Consider the following 18990-nt stretch of genomic DNA (forward strand, 5'->3'; position numbering starts at 1 on the left):
ATCAGTTTTCAGGGCCTGACCATGTTGAGAACGAATTAGTTCATTTGAGAGGGAGGTGACTATTGTGTAATTAGTTTAATTATTTAATATCTATATAATTGTATAAAATATTTATTTTAAATTATTACAAATATCAAATAAAAATGAACATAAAATGCTAGAAAATTATTATATTAATTTCATAAATAAAATAATTAATTATTTAGTAACAATGTTATTAAACCAATCCAGTCTAAAATGACTCTGTTTAGGTTAAAATCGATTTAACTGCAATTAATATAGGTCGAATTAGTGATTTTTATTAAAAATTAATAGATTTATCAAATTTTATAGTTAATTTTAGATTTGTTACCTAAATGCAACCAAAATTCGGTCTAATTACAACACCCGCTTACTTCTAGGGAATTATGGCTTGCAACGACTAGGTATATATGTCTAGACCCACACACGAATTTTCAATTACCAATCAACTTATCCAAACTTAATTGATTGATTTACAAATGGAAAGAGTATCTGTTTTACAACTATAACACATCGAAACCTCTTTAGAGACAAATGTTATAATAATTAAAAGTACAAAAAGGGTCCAATTGATTCTATGTGACTTAACACAATAATAGCAGCTGAATTCAATCTAAAAAATGGATTTCATAGTATAAGTACATGTTTTTGAAAAGCTATCACATGTTTTTTGAAAAAAAAATAGCCACTTCTAGTGAATGACCCTTGTCCTTTAGCAAAAAAATTACCAAATTGACTTGTGAAAATTATGAAAAAATGAATAAAATTAACAATTTGAATTGTTAATCACAATGGAAGCTCAACTACAAAATTTGGTAACCTACAATGGCCGAATTGAAGCTTTGAAATTTCCCCCTCAACTTTGCTAGAACAAGCCCTTTATAACTTTGATCATAGTAATAAATGGGTCAGGTTCAAGTTTATCTATGTGACCCCATTAACTCAATCAGGTGTGATCAAGAACCTATGGCTTCTGGTTTTATTGCTAAAAAAAAAAGAATAATTTAATTTATTTTAAATAAAATTACACTTTTTTTCTTAATATTTTTACTATTTAAATTAATTAAATTAAGTGTATTTTTCTTCTTAAATGCAACCAAAAAAATTAGCCACTTCTAGTCATTTTCACAAAAGAATGACCCTTTTCCTTTAGCAAAAAAATTACCAAATTGACTTGTGAAAATTATGAAAAAATGAATAAAATTAACAATTTGAGTTGTTAATCACAATGGAAGCTCAAGTACAAAATTTAGTAACCTACAATGGCTGAATTGAAGCTAACTTTGCTAGAACAAGCCCTTTATAACTTTGATCATTCTAATAAATGGGTCAGGTTCAACTTTATCTATGTGACCCCATTAATTGTGATCAAGAACCCTATGGCTTCTGATTTTATTGCTAAAAAAAAAGAATTATTTGATTTATTTTTTAAAAAATTACGCATTTTTTTCTTAATATTTTTACTATTTAAAATAATTTAATTAAGTGTATTTTTCTTCTTAAATTTTTAGTTTAATTTTTAAATTTTAATATATTTTAATTATAATTAATATATTTTAAGGGTAATTTTCGAATACAACCTTCTTAAATGACACATTTTTTTCTTAATATTTTTACTATTTAAAATAATTTAATTAAGTGTATTTTTCTTCTTAAATTTTTAGTTTAATTTTTAAATTTTAATATATTTTAATTATAATTAATATATTTTAAGGGTAATTTTCGAATACAACCTTCTTAAATGACACATTTTTTTCTTAATATTTTTACTATTTAAAATAATTTAATTAAGTGTATTTTTCTTCTTAAATTTTTAGTTTAATTTTTAAATTTTAATATATTTTAATTATAATTAATATATTTTAAGGGTAATTTTCGAATACAACCTTCTTAAATGCTATATTTCCAACACCGGATGATGCTTATCTGAGGACGTGCAACACTGCCACCATTCAGTTGTCATGCTTTCTGCTATTATCCCTTTTCCGTTCCCTAATGCTTCACGAAGCTCTCTCTCAACAATGCGCGAATTTTGAAAAGATTTCTCATGTCTCAAGTCTCATCCTCAGTTCGACCGCCCACCTTCTTCTCGCATCGCAGACTCTTCGAGCAGAAAGTTGCCGAACTTAGCAAGTGTTCCGACCTCAATCAGGTTAAACAAATTCAAGCTCGACTCATTAAGGCCAATCTTCACCAGGATCCCTTCGTTGCCCCTAAACTCATTTCGGCTCTCTCACTCTGCCGTCAAACGCCTTCTTTCATTAATGTGTTTAACCAAGTCCATGAACCTAATGTCCACCTTTACAACACCCTCATCAGAGCATTCACCTATAACTCCATGCCTCTCCAAGCCTTCTCTGCTTTCTTTCATATGCAAAGGAATGGCATACTTCCCGATAATTTTACATACCCTTTTCTCCTAAAAGCCTGCGCCGACCAATTCGCTCTCCGGCGGATCCAAATGATTCACACCCATATCTTAAAATTTGGTTTCTACTATGATATTTTTGTTCCCAATGCTCTGATTGATTCGTACTCAAAATGTGGAGTTGATGGACTCCAAGAGGCGAAGAAACTGTTTGATGGAATGGAGGACCGTGACACTGTGTCTTGGAATTCTATGATTGCAGGGTTGGTAAAAGCAAGAGAATTGGGTGAAGCGCGCTTATTGTTTGATGAGATGCCTGAGAGAGATACAGTGACTTGGAACACGCTTCTAGATGGTTATGCGAAGGCTGGGGATATGAATGTGGCATTCGAATTGTTCGAGAAGATGCCTGAGAGGACTATCGTTTCTTGGTCAACCATGATCTGGGGTTACTGTAAAGTGGGCGAGATGGATATGGCCAGGTTTCTTTTTGATAAAATACCGGTGAAGAATCTGGTACCATGGACTATAATTATATCAGGATATGCTGAGAAAGGACTAGGTAAGGAAGCTTCTTCTTTATATGATGAGATGCAGGCGGCCAAGTTGAAGCCCGATGTAGCCACTGTTGTCAGTATTTTAACTGCCTGTGGAGAATCAGGACTGCTGACACTGGGAAAGAGAATTCATCTTTATATAGATGGGACTAAATTGAGATATAACACTCAAGTTTGCAACTCATTGCTTGATATGTATTCAAAATGTGGGGTTGTAAACAGGGCATTGAGGGTTTTCCATGGAATCGTTGAGAAGGATTTGGTTTCTTGGAATGCCATGCTTCAAGGACTTGCCGTGCATGGCCATTGCAAGGAGGCCCTTCAGCTATTCTCCAGGATGAAACAAGAAGGATTCAAGCCTAACGAGATCACATTTGTTGGTGTATTATGCGCTTGCACTCATGCAGGCCTGGTTAAGGAAGCTCGCCATTATTTCTCTGTTATGGAGAGGGATTACAGGGTGGTGCCTCAAATCGAGCATTATGGTTGCATGATTGATCTTCTCGGACGTGGAGGGTATTTGCAAGAGGCTTTCGATCTTATGAAGAGGATGCCTATGAAGCCAAATGCTATAATTCTGGGGACACTCCTTGGAGCTTGTCGAGTTCATAATGCTCTGGAGCTCGCAGAGGAGGTGATTGATCAGTTAATCGAGCTCGAGATCTCTGATGCAGGGAATTATGCTGTCATATCAAATATCTATGCGGCTGCTGGTCGTTGGGATGATGTAGCTAGGGTGAGAAGGCAGATGAAGGGCACAGGGACCCTGAAGCCTTCAGGTTCAAGTTTGATCGAGGTTGATAATGTTCTTCATCAGTTCACAGTGGAAGATAGATCACATCCAGACGCATATAGGATATATAAGATGATTGACAGATTGGGAGAACATCTCAGACAAGCTGGTTATGTCCCCAAAACGGATCCTTTAAGTTTACCCAAAAGAAGGGTATCTATCTGATTTTTAAGAGATCAGAGGAATATTTGCTCATTTATCTTACTCTCTGATAGGCAGCTTCGTGGTTTCACCCACAACAACCGATCCCCTCAGCAGAAGAATCAACATTTGTAGTCTTCGATCCCAGCATCCGTCAATTGTTAAGAAATTAAAAAGGATTTGATGAAAACAGCAATCCTGATGTATATCATCTGGCACAGTTGATCCAGTGCAAAAAGCCATTTGGTGAGAAATATATGAAACAGTTATCTTAGCCATCCGATCATGATCGATAGCTGAGATAGCCATTGATCGGTTGATCGGACGGCTAAGATAGTCGTTGATCATTATCGGATGGTTGAGGTAGTGTTTCACATGTTTCACGCCAAAAAGGTTTTTGTATTAGATCAGGCCTCCGGCCTAGAAGATTAAAAGGATTCTATGCCTTAGTGTTGCGGGAAGAATGCAACTTTGTAGAAAAACCTTCAAACCCAGGCTAACTTGAAACAAGTGGAGCAAGGTTAGATCTTGTTATGAGAACAATGAGAATCTAATAGGAGCATAATAGGACCACAATATGAAAATAACATATAACCTAATGTGAACATAACATAATATGAACACAATTAAACATAACAAGAGCACACTTCAAGCATAATATGAACATAACATGAAACTCATTTGAGTATAATATGAAAATAATGTTGAGTATAACATGCATGTTAATTTAATAAAAATTAATGATGATTTATGTATATGCATGAAAATTTAAACGCTCGATCAACCTTTAGCTTAAGGTCTTGATAGTGTGGGGAGGGTTGGAAAGTCTTTTTGGTTTGAAGTTACAGGGTTGATTGATCTCGACCTTAATCTCACCAAAGCAACATGGATAGGGTTAGTTGAAGTTGAAACTCCATGACATGATTCCATTAGGTTGTAACATGTACTATTTTATGAAATTGAAACTCTATGAGATGAGTTGATTTGTCATTTGAACTTCATTCCAAGTTTTACATAGATTTTAACATAACACATTGTGGTATTTACTTTTTGATTATAATAATTTATAGCATATTATGTACTTTAATATGTTAATGGTAAGTAATTATAGTCGGGTTAATGTTAATATTCTTGAACCAAATTGTAGTATTTCATGGCAGATTGTGGTATTTTAGGCCCTAGGTGGATAAAAAATTATTTTCTAATAGGATTTAGGTTAATTTTGCACAACTAAATAAGAGAACTCTATCGGGCCAAAATGGGCATAGAATTTTTAAATCCATCGAGACGCAAGGTCAAAGAAATTTGTGGTATTTAAGTTTAATTTGTCATATTTTTTGGAATATTATGGTATTTTAGACCTTTGGCGGGGTAAAATTATGGTCGAGTTATGGGGTTAGTCAACTTGATATAGTAGATGAATTTCAGCCGCATTACTCAGTTTATCTCCTGACGTCGTAAGTGGAGCACTAGCGTTCAAGTCATATAGATGAATCCAAAAATCATCTCCATAGTTTAATTTTGGGAATTTGGTGTCCGCAGTATATTGCAAATCATCGAGATGAAGCAGGCGTCGCGCTTCGAACCCTCGTCAATTTTTTTTTTTTTAGGGTCTCTCTCCTGCACCATCCCTCTCTCAGTCTCCTCCTCTCATCACTTCTCTTCGATTTTTTTCCTCTGTCTCTCTGTCTCTCTGCTCCCTCTCGTTTCTCCCTTCTCCCTCTCAGCCTCCCTGTCCCTTCTCCCTCTCGGCCTCCCTTTCCCTTCTCCCTTTCGCTATGAACGTCCTCTCGGCCTCCCTCTCTTATCACTCTCGGCCTCCCACTCTCTTCTCCCTGTCGCTACTCTCTTTTCCCCCAAAATGTCTCCCGATTTTGTTCAATTTTATTTCAATTTTTGACATTTCGGTATCGATTTCTTCTATTCTACTTTGATTCGAGTTCAATTTCACCCTTTGGCTTCGGTTTTCCCCAACTTTCAAAAGGTAAGCCTAAATCCTAAATTTTTTTCTGATTAATTTAGTGATGTATTTGATTTAATTTTAATTTTTGTGCATAATTTGTATTGATTGTATTTGATTAATTTAATGTTATATTTGATTTAATTTTAATTCTGGTTTACAGATCTATGAGGTGTTCCAAGCTTTTTGGTTTAAGAAATGGGTGCATGCTGGAGAAACTGGCTTTCAACCAACCTATTTATGACACCACAGAAATGCTGGGAAAAGTCTTGTCACAGCATCAAGAGGTATTGCTTGTTTCATCTCTTGAGCCTTTCTGAAGAAATGGTTGAGGGTTTCCTTGTGGTATGGGTAGTCGGTACAAATGGATGGTTAGTTTGATTAGATACTCTTTCCATGTTCGTAATGGTCTAGATATGTAATTAGATTGGGTATCTTAGAAGTTGAAGGTTGTATATTTCAATTTTACTATATATTTTCATACCTCAGGTGGAAACATGGTTGGAGCTAAGCATGGTCGTTTCATGGTGAACATTGGTGACGAAAATGTCTGTCATGGTGACAGTGTTTGGTTACAAAATTCCACTATTGAGGCATTGTACAAAGCTTTTCTTGGAAAAGTATGTCTATCGTTCTCCTCTCCTTATGGATGTACTATTTGATAACTTTTAAGCATCATCTTTGATGAGGAAATGAGGAAAGTCTGAGGATTTTAAGTCGTTCAACTTTGTCAATAACTTTGTAGGATTGAACTTTGGTTTGTTGCTCAATTGCAGTTAAACTAAGAATAATATTGTCGTCATTATTATTGATCAAGTGTAATCTATTTATAGAATTACAGAGAGAGATTGTAGGTGATTCGGGCTCTATAATTTGAGTTTATATCTAATTCAAATACTAATTATCTTTATATATATTATTATATTTATATCTATCATTATATTTATCTCTATCTCTATCATGCTCCTGCAAGATGGAGCTCCGAAAGGAGAGTCCAATCTTGATCTTCAAAAAGAATGTTCTTGGAAATGGTTTGGAGAGAGCAGCAGCACTCGAGGCGGCTGGTGTGGACGAAATTTCATCGTCAAGTAGCAGAGCAGCGGCACTGGAGGCGGCTCCAGTGCGACTGGGGTGGACGGAATCACATCGTCTGGTGGAAGAGCAGTTGCATTAGAGGTAGCTGGTGCAGACGGAATTTCATCGTCTGGTGGAAGAGCAGTTGCATTGGAGGTAGCTGGTGCGGACGGAATTTCATCATCAGGTTGCAGAACAGCGGCACTGGAGGCGGCTAGTGCGGACGAAATTTTATTGTCAGGTAGCAGAGGCGGACGGAATTGCATCATCCGAAGGAAGGGCAGCAGCTAGGGCGGATGGAATCACATCGTCCAGAAAGGAGAAAGGTTTTTTTAAAAAAAATAAAAAAATTCCCGCACGTATAAAACTCACACGTGTGAAAATCCCACGTGCGAGTTCGCACACTGCGCATGTACGTGCGCGGGACAACGCCTCAAGAGCCCCCCACCGGTCTAGGTAGCACCGCACCAAAACGGGAGGGCCAGGGGGGGGGGGGGGGGGGGGGGGTCTACTGATTTCGGTAGGAAATCGGAGACGAGAGAAGAGAGGGCTCTTTGCGGCACTGGCTGGATGGTTGCCAGCGGAGGCGACGGCGAGCGGTAAGCGGCAGGTTGCAGGCAGCAGCGGGGTCGACCGATTTCGGCAGAAAATCGGCGACGAGATAAGAGAGGGCTTTGCCGGCAGAGCAGACGTTGGCGGCGTCAAGCGGTAGCGGGGCGACGAAGAGTGACTTCCGGAGTGTCGGGAGAGATAGACTTGGAGAGACGAGAGGTTCGGCACGGCGGGGGGAACAGAGTGTTGCGGCAGACAGGTTCTGATTAATCGATAAGAAAGTCCATATAGAATATAGGAATTAAGAATAATATTTTCATCATTATTATTGATAATATATAATCTATTTATAAAATTACAAAGAGAGATAGTAGGTGATTAGTAATCTATAATTTAAGTTTATATCTAATTCAAATATTAATTATTTTTATCTCTATCATTATTTTTATATCTATCATTATATTTATCTCTATCTATCTTTACCAAAATGCAACCCCTCCTCCCATATCAACTAGGCTCCGATCTGGGTCAATAGAAGCATCGCAAATTTGGGTGAGTTTTTATTGGGGATATCATCATTATTTGATTGAATTGGAACGTTGCTGAGTTCTGGTCTTATTTTAGAGAGCAGCAAATGCTTTGAGGTGACTTCAGAAAACGGCTCCACATTGATGATTGATGTAGAAGACCTTCAACAGAGCCACATTTCTTCAAATCCATTGTTCTGGATTAAAACCTTTATTGATATACATTTTAATGTACATCAAATAAGAGCAAAAATTATATAGGAGGGCGGATTGAAATCTACGGAGCAAACTGAAAACATTTCTTTTTGGGCAGAGAAAGTGATCGTTAAAAATAGATCTTTGAAAACATTTTTTATTGCTCCAATAGCTAATATGATTTTTGTCTGTACTTCTAAATTTTATATAAATAGATCGTTAAAAATATCTTAGTTAAATCATGTACACAGTTAATTGGTCGTAATTATTGTATTAATATATAATAAATTGTAATTATTAAATAATATAATATTTAATTTAATATATTTTAATTATACATTAAATTACTTATCCATGTAATAATCATATTTGTTTTACCTAATTTGGGGTTTAGGTATTATATTTTACTTAAGTATATTATTACAAGTTATTCATTCTCTTATTTTTTAATATTTTTCTCGTTATGGGGTACTAACTAGAAACTGTTTTCCAATGCACATGAACTCGTCCACACTAACACCAAGTTTGAAGTTAAAATTCATGTAGATGAATGAAATAAATTTGAAACAAGAAATAAGGATAAAAGTTCAAATTTTAAATTTGTTAATTAACCCCCCCCCCCCCCCCCCTTAAGGTTAATTTATCGGAATTGTAGAAGACAATCCAAAATCACCTAGCAAATGTTAAAATGGGCATATGGCCCTTAAATTTTAAATTTTAAATATATAAATAAGAGTATGGTAAATAGAAGTCTATTACTAATATTTTAATACAGATATTTTAGTTCTTAAGCTTGTATATAATTTTAATCATTAAAAATTTTATAATATTAATCTTTTTTCTTTTCTATTTTCCATGTGCATCCACAAAAGAGAAACTATATTTACATTTCATTTTCTCTCTTATTTTTCATGGGCATCTGAGCAAAAGCAAAAAAACTTTCTGTGCTACAAATACAACCTTAATCTTTGAGGGGTTTTCTGAGCAGATTGTGGGATTGTGTCAAACCCTCCATGACGTACTGTACAGTATGGCAAAGAAAGGCTTCTCCGTTCCTGTCTGAATTCGCTTAGGTTCCATGGAAGGGACTGGACTCTGTTGCCGTATCCATTAGCAAAAACTCTTGAGAGGGGACCTTCTGGATGCAGTATCCACTGAATTAATAACTATGACAAAGATGGTGGCAGGCGGAGGATAAAAGAAGCTAATATTTCAAACATGGTTGTATGATTGGAACTGTGAATGGATTCGATCACTCTTAAGCCCAAGGCTGGAGTTCGGTGATAATTTTATCGGATTACTTGACTATCCGTTTTTCCATTACGGAAGAGAAGTTTTTACAAATTATCTGTCACCTGTATGGTAAGAGAAACAGAACTCAGCATGAAAAGATAAAAGAATTAAGAAAAACACATCAATGAGTTGGCTGCTACTATAAGAAAAGACATTTTTTAAGTACTGCATGAAATTGTTCTCAACAAATTAAAAACAAAAACCAGTACAAAGAAATGGAAAAGACAGCCTAAAATGAGAAAGTAAGGGAGAACGATAGATGAGTGAAGCTGCAAAAAGAAAAACATGTTCCAAATGCTTGTGAAACACATTCTTCTTTTGAATATTTAGAGATTTTCATGCAAACCCTAATTTTTTTGTAATAATTACTCAAAAAGCAAAATGCAATAGGTCTCCAACAACTTATATCACCTCCACTTCACTTTCAAATGGTAGAAGGTCACTTCAAACTACTCAATTTATACTGTGTATAATCCCTTTCATTGTTCCTGTGCAAGATCCGCCATGTACAATTACCACTTTTGCTAAAACTTCAGAAATTTAGACTAAAAAAAAACACAAACATTTCAGATATGAGAGTCAAACCAATAAAACAATAGGTAGTAATTCAAAGCTGATTGGACAGATTCTCCATTTTTCACCCTTTCGCTAATTATCTGTGGATCGATCAGTGTCTTGATCAATATTACTTTGATTCACTGTGGATACGGTTAACTACGTCATTTTCCTGTCAGTTCAATGATAGTGAGCAATTGAGATGCAGTAGCAAAGCGGCAGTAACCTTGACAAAGATGCTGGGAAGCAGAGGATTAAAAAGGAGAGCTTGCATTTCCAGATATTTTAACTCACATTTGCCGGAAATTTGAAAACTGTGACAGGTCATGTGGATTATGGACAAGAAGAAATGTAGTAGGACATTTTGAGGTAGTGCAAATATACATTTGACGGTAAAATTCTGAAGCTTCCTGATACCTATGGATGTGTTTCTCTTAGAGAGGATGGACTTTTTGACAAGGCCTTTCCGCTTTGTAAGAGCACATCATAGTTAATAGAGGCTAGCTGTGACAAATTCTGCAAAAAGACACCAACATGGAATAATGGAAAATGTGACTAATTCAATTTGAAGAGAGAGGTGGATGAGAAATTGATTACCTTGAATGAGAAATTGATTAGAGAGAGATTTAAAGAAGAAGAAGAACCATCAAACATGGACAGAGCTCTGCATTCATCCGGCTAAGCATCAAAGAAATAGTAAGTCAAGGTCATTACTCAAACATCTTGTTAAGCATGTCTCTGACATGCAAACTAAATCAAGAGGTTTGCAAGAATTTGGGATGACTGTTTTGCTTCCATAATGAACTTGTACTTTGGATTACTTACTAAAATTATAAGAGGCTATTGTAATAATGACAGCTTACATTACTCTCAAGACCAGTATCTGAGCCACAATCACTGTCAGAATTGGTAGCACTAGAGACCCGATCTTCAGGTACACCATCAAAACTTTGTGAATACCGTGATAGGAAGTAGCTTGTATCATCTGCAGTCTCAGGGCTCGGTACAAAGACAGCCTAGAGTCAAATATGATTGAGTTAGATGATTTATGCTTAGAAAGGACAACATAACAAAATGAGTCGAAAAGACTATCAGCATCACCTGGAAAGAGTGTTTTTCTGGCCTACCTAAATAGTCTCCAAAACAAACCCAAAAGCAGTAACGGTGGAAGGTTCAACTAGGGAGAAATATGATTGAACTTTTAAAAGGATCTATTTGATGATATTCGCAACATACACTAGAGCAATCAAAAACTATCTACTATATGCAAAAAAATAATCACCTAAATAACTAAATACAGTATGTAATGAAACACTAGAAAGGCACCCAATTGCTGTACTAAAAAGCATTAGTGTATGCAGTGTCAACAAGGTGAGAGCACTCGAACAAGAAGAGCTTAAAACTATGCGGATGGCAGCTATGCCTAACAAGTTTCACAGAACAAGATGAGCTTACCTTTTGCAAGGCAACAGTGTCCCAGTTGATACCTTTGAAGAATGGATGAATTTTGACCTGTGATGTTATTAGAATGTGAGTGGCATCCTCAATCTTATTACTGGTTACACTAATTTGCTGAAAAATGATGACAATGAGACAAAAGTGTAAGCAACCTCTGAAGCACCATTTACTCCTAAACGATGATCAGGGTTGTGAATAAGAAGCCTGCAAGAAATAAATCTTAGGTGGACTGAGTAATAATTCAAATACCTTAATTCAAGTTAATGGATCAATGGTTTGTCATAGTCAACTTTGATGAAATACTTGCAATTAAAAGATGTACTTTCGAATTGTGGGATTCATTATAATAAGAAAAAAATTATAAAATTTGGGGATCAAGGGTACTGATAAATTTAATAAAACTAAAGTCTGCAAATGAGGCTAATTAGTAGTTAATGAACAGATCTGACTTTTTTGGATACCTGGGTGACCTTTATTTACTGGTATTATGAATTGAGAAACCATGACAATATCCTTTTAGGGGAAAAAAGAAGGAAAAGAACGCAAAAGGCTGCAATGGCTAAGGAAAATAGTGAAAAACTCACTCTACGTCACCTAAGGGGTTAGGCATGCCAGCCAATTGCCAAACTTTGATCTGATTGATAAATGCAAGAAGATACTTAATTTAAGGTCAATACACATCATTGTACTTGAGAAAAAAAGAAAAGAAAAAGAAAAAAAAGACATTGACCCTCTTCTGTTATTATTGTGACATTTACAATTATAAGTGAAGAACTGAAACAAGTAATTCTGCAGACAAAACAATTAGCAAAGCTTAGATGGCCAACAAACCGTTTAATAAAGTCTTGGGCCTCATATGATATGTCCATAGGAACTTCTGGCCAGGGAATTTCTTGGTTCAGGATGTTGTCAAATATTATCTGCAATCAATAAAAGATACTATCAAAGAATTTTCAAAAATATTTTAAAAAATCCAATGCTCTAAAAGAATAAGTACATATGCCAAAAAAGAAGTGAGGGAAGACAAAAGGCAATGCCTCGAAAAATCGAAATATATTATGATGGGCAAACAATTTTCAATTGCAAAGAGATAACACAAGAGACACATTCATTTCTTTGCAGAACATCCATTTCCTTCAATCAAGGTAACATCAGAAGACAAATGCTATTTGTCTTTTTTTTTTTTTTGAAAAAGATGTATTTATATTAACAAGAGAAAAATTAAAAGGGAGCAAATCCCTAACAACAAGAGATTACAAGGTCGCTCCCTGCTTGGCTAGCACAGTGAAGAGAAATCATAGCATGTGATGAGAAATCACACATAATGTAAAACATATTATTTATTTCTTCATCTGAGATCAATTATGTCATTAGATAAACCACAACATCTGTAAAATCTGAACCCAATACCTGATATTAACAAGTAAAAAAGAGAGAATAAAGTTTCCCTGATGCAAAGCTTTCTCCTAGATTGGTCATAGTAATGCTTTGCCTCTTTATTGATGTCATTTAATCATAAGAAGTCCAAAAGATGCAACAGTGGAATGCAAATCAAGTAACAGGTGTTTGCCAAAGGTAGGAGTTTCACACAAAATGCCCATTCAGTGGCAGTAATACTATGGACAGAACAATATGTCAGGCACTACCAGCATTACTTTAGTGGAAGACACCAATCCCACAATCCTAAGGAACAACATCATGCAGGGAAACAGTGGAAATCAAATCAAAAAGACAATCCAGTATATATTGGTCTACCTCTGGAATTCGAGCTGTGAAGGGAGGAATTCCTGTTATTAACTCAAATAAGATAATTCCAACTGACCACCAGTCCGCAGCAGAACCTGAAGGAATATGGATTGGAAATAGCTTCAACTGTCTATCACAAATGGGAAAGACTTCATAGACAGAGTTGATTTTGTTCCAAACCATGCTCAGTGCCAAGAAGGATCTCTGGGGCCAAATAGTCAGGCGTCCCCACAGCTGATTTATTACTTCTCCTATCACTTTGGTCAGTATGCTCTATAGAAACGTCTAGCTTGTCAGGCCCACAACTAGATAAATCAACAGTGCTGTTGATAAGGCCGAATTTTGATAACCCAAAGTCTGTAAGCTGGAATATAGCAACCAATTAGCAGTTTCAACAATAAAATAAAAAATTTTAACTCATAAAGAAGTCGACATGGCAGTAGTATTCCAATTGGAAACAAGTTCTCAGTTTAGTATGAAGACCAACTTCAGTACAAAGCTTGCTGAGGTATTTTGTCACATATGATTAAGTGTTTTAGCTTTAAGGGAACTTTTGTCATTTGATGATCACAACAAACTTAATAAAAGGAGGTTAAGCATCCCTAAGTCTTGTTCTGTTTGGGTGCCTTCTCAATCTCCTTCTTCATGATCCTCTTTAACTCTATATCTGTTTCCCTTTTTTGCTTTATTGATAGACAAGGTTTCACACCATTAAATAACTGACTCTCTTGCAGATTCTGAAGTAAATATAAGGCTAACCTCGCAGTTAAGGGAGGGATAAGAACCAAACTTGACATAACAAATAGTTTCAACATCAAACAGACCTTGATATGTCCATCATGTCCAATCAATATATTGTCCGGTTTCAGATCTCGATGCACAATTCCCAGAGAAAGGAGATACTCCAAAGCAAGAACCTGGACATGATATCACATCCCTAAGTTGGGCTACACAAGATTAGAAGAAAAAAAGATTAGATGCAAAAGCTCAGAACATACCAGTTCTGCAATATAAATTCGAGCCACATCTTCTTCCAAGCAACCTACTTTTTGAAGTAAGGAGAACAAATCACCTCCATTAAGATATTCCATTACCAAATAAAGATTTTCTCTACAGGTAAACGAATAAAAAAACCGGACCTGCAACAAAAGAAGAAGAAGAAGAAGAAAGTTGACATTGTTTATTCATTTTTTTATTTTTTTTTGAATGAACATTTATTCATTTTTTTTAAATGAACATTGTTTATTCATGATCCCTAGGACTGAAAAAAATCATCATATGGGACAGCCCACAGCAAGTGTGCAAAGTACCACAAATGGGTTTCTAACTGTTATCAATATGTTGCGCTCCGCCAATATACGTTCAATGTCGTTTTTCCTTATCATGTCCATTTTCTTCAGCACCTGTAACAACCATTTAATGTCTTCAGGATCAGGGTGAAATTAGGACTGCATACTAGAAACACAAAATATTCAACTTATGATCAAAACATCGTTATTGAGGCCTACAAACAGAATATGCCAATAGCAAACTATGATTTTTGTGGCCTAAGAATTGATGTCAAGATGTCTACGTAACTTTGACTTAGATCAAAATTCAAACGAACCTTGACTTAGAAAAGTAGATTGTAAACTCTTTGACCATCAAAATTCTGGCAGGTAATTTAATTCCCCATGTAGATCAAATAAAAAGAAAACCATCAATGACCAGTGTTGGCAGCGCACCTTTATTGCAAACAGATCTCCAGTAGTTCGCTTGCGTGCAAGAAAAACTTTGCCAAAGGCACCTCTACTAATTGGTTTAATAATGTCAAAGTCATTAATACTTGTCCGCTCCTTATGTATTGGATGTAAGGGAGTTGACATCGAACTTTGAGGGGTACAATCCACCATCAAGTCTTTGCCATCTTTGTTTCTTCTTGTGTTTTCACCCGTCAGGTCACAAGTGAGCAAATATTTCTCTCTGAAAGAAGAATTGCGTCTCTTTTGAGAACAAAGAAATGCTCTCTTCACAGAGACATGAAAGATTCAGGATGATATTGAAATCTCTAAAGTCTACCTGATCAAACTTTCTATCCGGCCTCCAAATGTCTCTATCACAAGGGCTTTGACCTTGCTATACTGTAAAATGTCCAGTAAATCATGCATGCATGCCAACAAATACTCGGAAGACCCTTCCTTTGTAAGGTCTGTATTTGCCACACAATGGGCTATATAAGCAAGATCAGTCATCTGTGTAATGAATGACCAGCAAAAGAGATCATTTTCATATTGCTTAAGCATAAGCATTTAAAAGAAACATGACAAGTCAGTGCACAAACTATAGACAACAGTAACGACAAAAATGTCAAGGGACATATAACCTTTTTCACTGATCACTTCTTTTTGTTAAGAAAAGAAAATTTAAATGTCTCATACAATTCAAGTAAATTGGAACTATGAATATAGTATGGAACATGCATCTTGATTCCTATGTAACCAGAAATTCTGTTGCTACAATTGCAAATCAATCACATAGAATAATGTAAAAAGTGTAACCTCAACCAACAAGCACAACCATTATTGGAAAAAAAAAATAACCTGACATTACTCACCTGACTCACATCTTCTGGTTCAGATGGATTGTTGTGCTCCAGCCAAAACAGATCGAAGTTGCCTGCTCTTGGGGTATTTGTTGAGGAGACAGAGGTAAAGCTACCCACAGAGGACGGTGCAACAAGCTTTGTACTGAAGTTGGTCTTCATATTACTGTTAGTTGTAAGGTGAGAGTCCTCAATGAAAGCTGCATCCATCTCATGAAGATCTTCAAACATTCCTTCTGTACCCTTAGAGTGCCAATCATTTATTTTAGGCGATTGACATTCTGATCCAACAGCTGAGTTTGAGGTTGTCATTCTTTGAACTTCAGGGCTGCTATATGAGGTATAGAAACTTGGACCATAAGAATCTACAATTTGTTCCAATATTTCAGCCATTCTGGTCAGGCATCCATCTACATTCATACTCTTCAAATCACACTTATCTGCATAAGCACATATATATGAATGTGATTCCAGGTGGGTAGCAGGAACAAGTTCCTCACATATCCTGCATATTACAGAATCGACATCTTCAAAATGTTGTTCTGGTTCCTGTAGTGAACTTGAACTATATTTGGTTAACAGATTAGGCAAAGAATGATCAAGCTGATGACATTGTGGAGCAGCATCGGAGATTGCTTTTGCGCTTTGGGATAGACTTAACATGTGAGCATCATATTCAGATAAGCAGCTCCCAGTTGAGTCCTTCCTAGAAGCCTTATTGTTCACATCTATATGATGATCTGAGCCTAGCTGAGGTTCCTCAGGAGGAGAAAACAATTTCTTTTCTCCAAGTACCAGTTTTTTGTCATCCTTTAATCTATTCTTCTTATCAGAAGACTTTTGGGACTTGAGAGGCCAATTCATCTCAACAGCCGGTATGCTCTCTAAACATTGGTTAAATTTGTGAAATGAATTCTCATCCATGTGTCCATTATCTTTCTGAAACTGAAGAAGCCTTGTACATCGGGTCAAAATAAAAAGCATGCGAGTAAAGAGCTGCTTCAGATGCCCTGCTTCACACTGCTGCCTCTTCCCAGCAAGATCCTGCACAATCCCTTCACATTTTTCACGAAAGTCAGAGGGATTCATCTTTGTGCACTGCCAAGCAAGAATGAGAAGACCCTCTGCAATTGTGCAAGATTTTGAAGAGGGATCTTCTTCCTTCTCAAGAAAATCTAAAATGTCTCCAGCAAAAGCAGTCAATTCAGCATTTGCCACCTCCTTTGCATCATCAAATCTAGAATGCAGTGACCTCAAAAGCTCCTAGAAGTCATTTCAAACAAGAAACAGACTAAGTACAACGAATTCAAGGACAGAATAAGAGCCACATCTCTACATATTATCATCCACTGACTGCAATCAGACCAATAGGAACAGAAAGTTAGAAAGAACACCATAATGAGTAGCAAGAAGGTACCTTCAAGTTGTTATAGCTGTGGGGACGAGGATGGACAGGTTGAATACCACCCTTTGGTCCCAATTCATGTGAGAAACTTTTAATACCATTTGATGTTTTTCTTGTATGAGTTCCTTCTCGAAAAGGAGGCTGTTCCTCAGCTTTCTGTTCCATTTCATGTTTAGTTCCTGTATAAGTGTTCTTGTCAAGTGACTTACTCTTAACATCTGAACTCTCAATCTGTCACAGCAATAAAAAAAAAAAAAAAAAAAAAACTGAAGTCATTAAATCCATATGATATTATTAAACATATGCCCACTTCCAAGTGATTTGCCAAAACCAAAGTCAACCTCAATGTTTGTAGGAGCATCACTATATGATCTGTTAGAATATTTTGTGAGATGTGATGCGAGCCAGCGAGCAATCTTCTTTCCCTTGCGAAGTCCTGAATAAATTTTGAAAACAATTTAACCATTGATGAATATTAGTTGCTACATGCATAGTTGTGGATTGAGCTTTTGGCTGAATGGTCCACATGGGAGGTTTTAGTGTGAGGTAGTTCGGGTCTTACAAGGGTAAGGAATACAACATTGAAAAACAAAAAAACAAAAAAGCTAGTTAAAGCTCCGAGACAAAATATGCTAACAGAGTTCATGTTAACAATTTTCCTCTGTGTTGCCTTTAAGGAAAAAATATTTCTTCCAGAAAATAATATTTCCCTTCACCATTTTCAGCTCTCACTCATCCGATTTATTATTTACTCTTATCCTTTTGAATAATACGAACATAATTTGGTGTTACAAGTATATAAAACACACAAAAGAACACCACTAGTTCATATAAGTCGATGAAATACCAGAACGAACTCTGGGAAATCGCAATAAAACTTTCCCAGCAGTAAAAGGGAAAAAAAAAAGACAAATAGAACACACACACGAAAAAAAAAATCCTAATCTTACAAAACACGGAACATCAAACTTCTTCAAACAAGTTACAATACCCAAGGGAACGACTCCACTCATTTCAGCTGTAATAAATTAAACAAAAAAAAAATCAAATCGTCGCCAAAATCACCTCACAGAAAACAGAAAAAACAGAACAAAAAAAACAAAAACGAAGAGAATAATTCAAAACTGACTGTTTTTGCCTCCAAAGGTTTCTCCATGCCCATCTCCGACCGCCTTCTGCTTGAACGGAGGCCGGGGAGCTCCATGCCCAGGTACCAACCCATCAGCTTGTGCATCAGAAGGCGAATCTTCACCACACGAACTTAACCTATCAAACGAAGGATGCCGCCGAGTCTTTATCCGATTCAACCCTGACGGAATCCCTCCCGTTTCCGCACAATTCCGATCAGTTCCCTCCATCGAATCAAAACTCCAAAATCCTCACCAATTCTCCTCAAAATCTTCACAACGACCGCTCAAAACTGAAAAAGAACACACAGGAAAAAGACCACCTTCCTGGAGCTGCTTCGGAGTCGGTTTGGTCCTTCGTGCCTTCCATCCGTTACCATTTCTTTATTATAGTTTGAACTTCAAACTTGGAAACTGTTTTTTTTCCGGTTTTGAGAGCGAAAGCGGGAAGTGGTCTCCTCCCAGGCTGCGAAAAGTCGAAATCACGAATCGCAAACACTGTTAACAAATGATTTAAAAAAACAAAAGGCAAAGGAAATGTGAAAGTAAGAAGTAAGAAGTAGGGCGAGGACAGTAACGAACCCGCGCGAATATGAAGTCTATAGATAATGATGATAGGCGGTGACGCCACGTCGTG

The 18990-nt window shown here is 36.3% G+C and overlaps 2 protein-coding genes across 3 annotated transcripts; one reads left to right on the forward strand and one right to left on the reverse strand.

The window, feature by feature from the left end:
* Positions 1-2061: 2061 nt before the first annotated feature.
* LOC137952498 (pentatricopeptide repeat-containing protein At3g29230) lies at positions 2062-4055 on the forward strand. The gene has a single exon (XM_068799566.1). It carries the CDS (start codon positions 2069-2071, stop codon positions 3902-3904), a length of 1836 nt encoding a protein of 611 aa, XP_068655667.1. The 5' UTR covers positions 2062-2068; the 3' UTR covers positions 3905-4055.
* A 5051-nt stretch (positions 4056-9106) lies between these two features.
* Positions 9107-18728, reverse strand: LOC137952814 (probable serine/threonine protein kinase IRE4). 2 transcript variants are annotated; one of them, XM_068799886.1, is made up of 19 exons: positions 18356-18728; positions 17568-17662; positions 17239-17457; positions 15834-17084; positions 15299-15471; positions 14965-15202; positions 14551-14643; positions 14239-14379; positions 14065-14157; positions 13421-13604; positions 13250-13335; positions 12326-12414; positions 11647-11698; positions 11492-11548; positions 10900-11052; positions 10634-10714; positions 10331-10552; positions 9893-10208; positions 9107-9543 (listed from the first exon to the last, which is right to left on the reverse strand). In XM_068799886.1, the coding sequence occupies exons 1-17, from the start codon at positions 18582-18584 to the stop codon at positions 10454-10456; spliced, it is 3333 nt and encodes a 1110-aa protein (XP_068655987.1). In that variant the 5' UTR covers positions 18585-18728; the 3' UTR covers positions 9107-9543; positions 9893-10208; positions 10331-10453. The 2 variants fall into 2 exon arrangements, with proteins under 2 accessions (XP_068655987.1, XP_068655985.1); XM_068799884.1 differs by having other exon boundaries at positions 9893-10552.
* Positions 18729-18990: the final 262 nt, after the last annotated feature.

The sequence above is a fragment of the Aristolochia californica genome, unplaced genomic scaffold (genome assembly GCF_029961685.1).
Source record: "Aristolochia californica isolate CCGP_79_NKW_82.1479 unplaced genomic scaffold, dmAriCali1.0.hap1 SCAF_16, whole genome shotgun sequence".
NCBI lineage: Eukaryota > Viridiplantae > Streptophyta > Magnoliopsida > Piperales > Aristolochiaceae > Aristolochia > Aristolochia californica.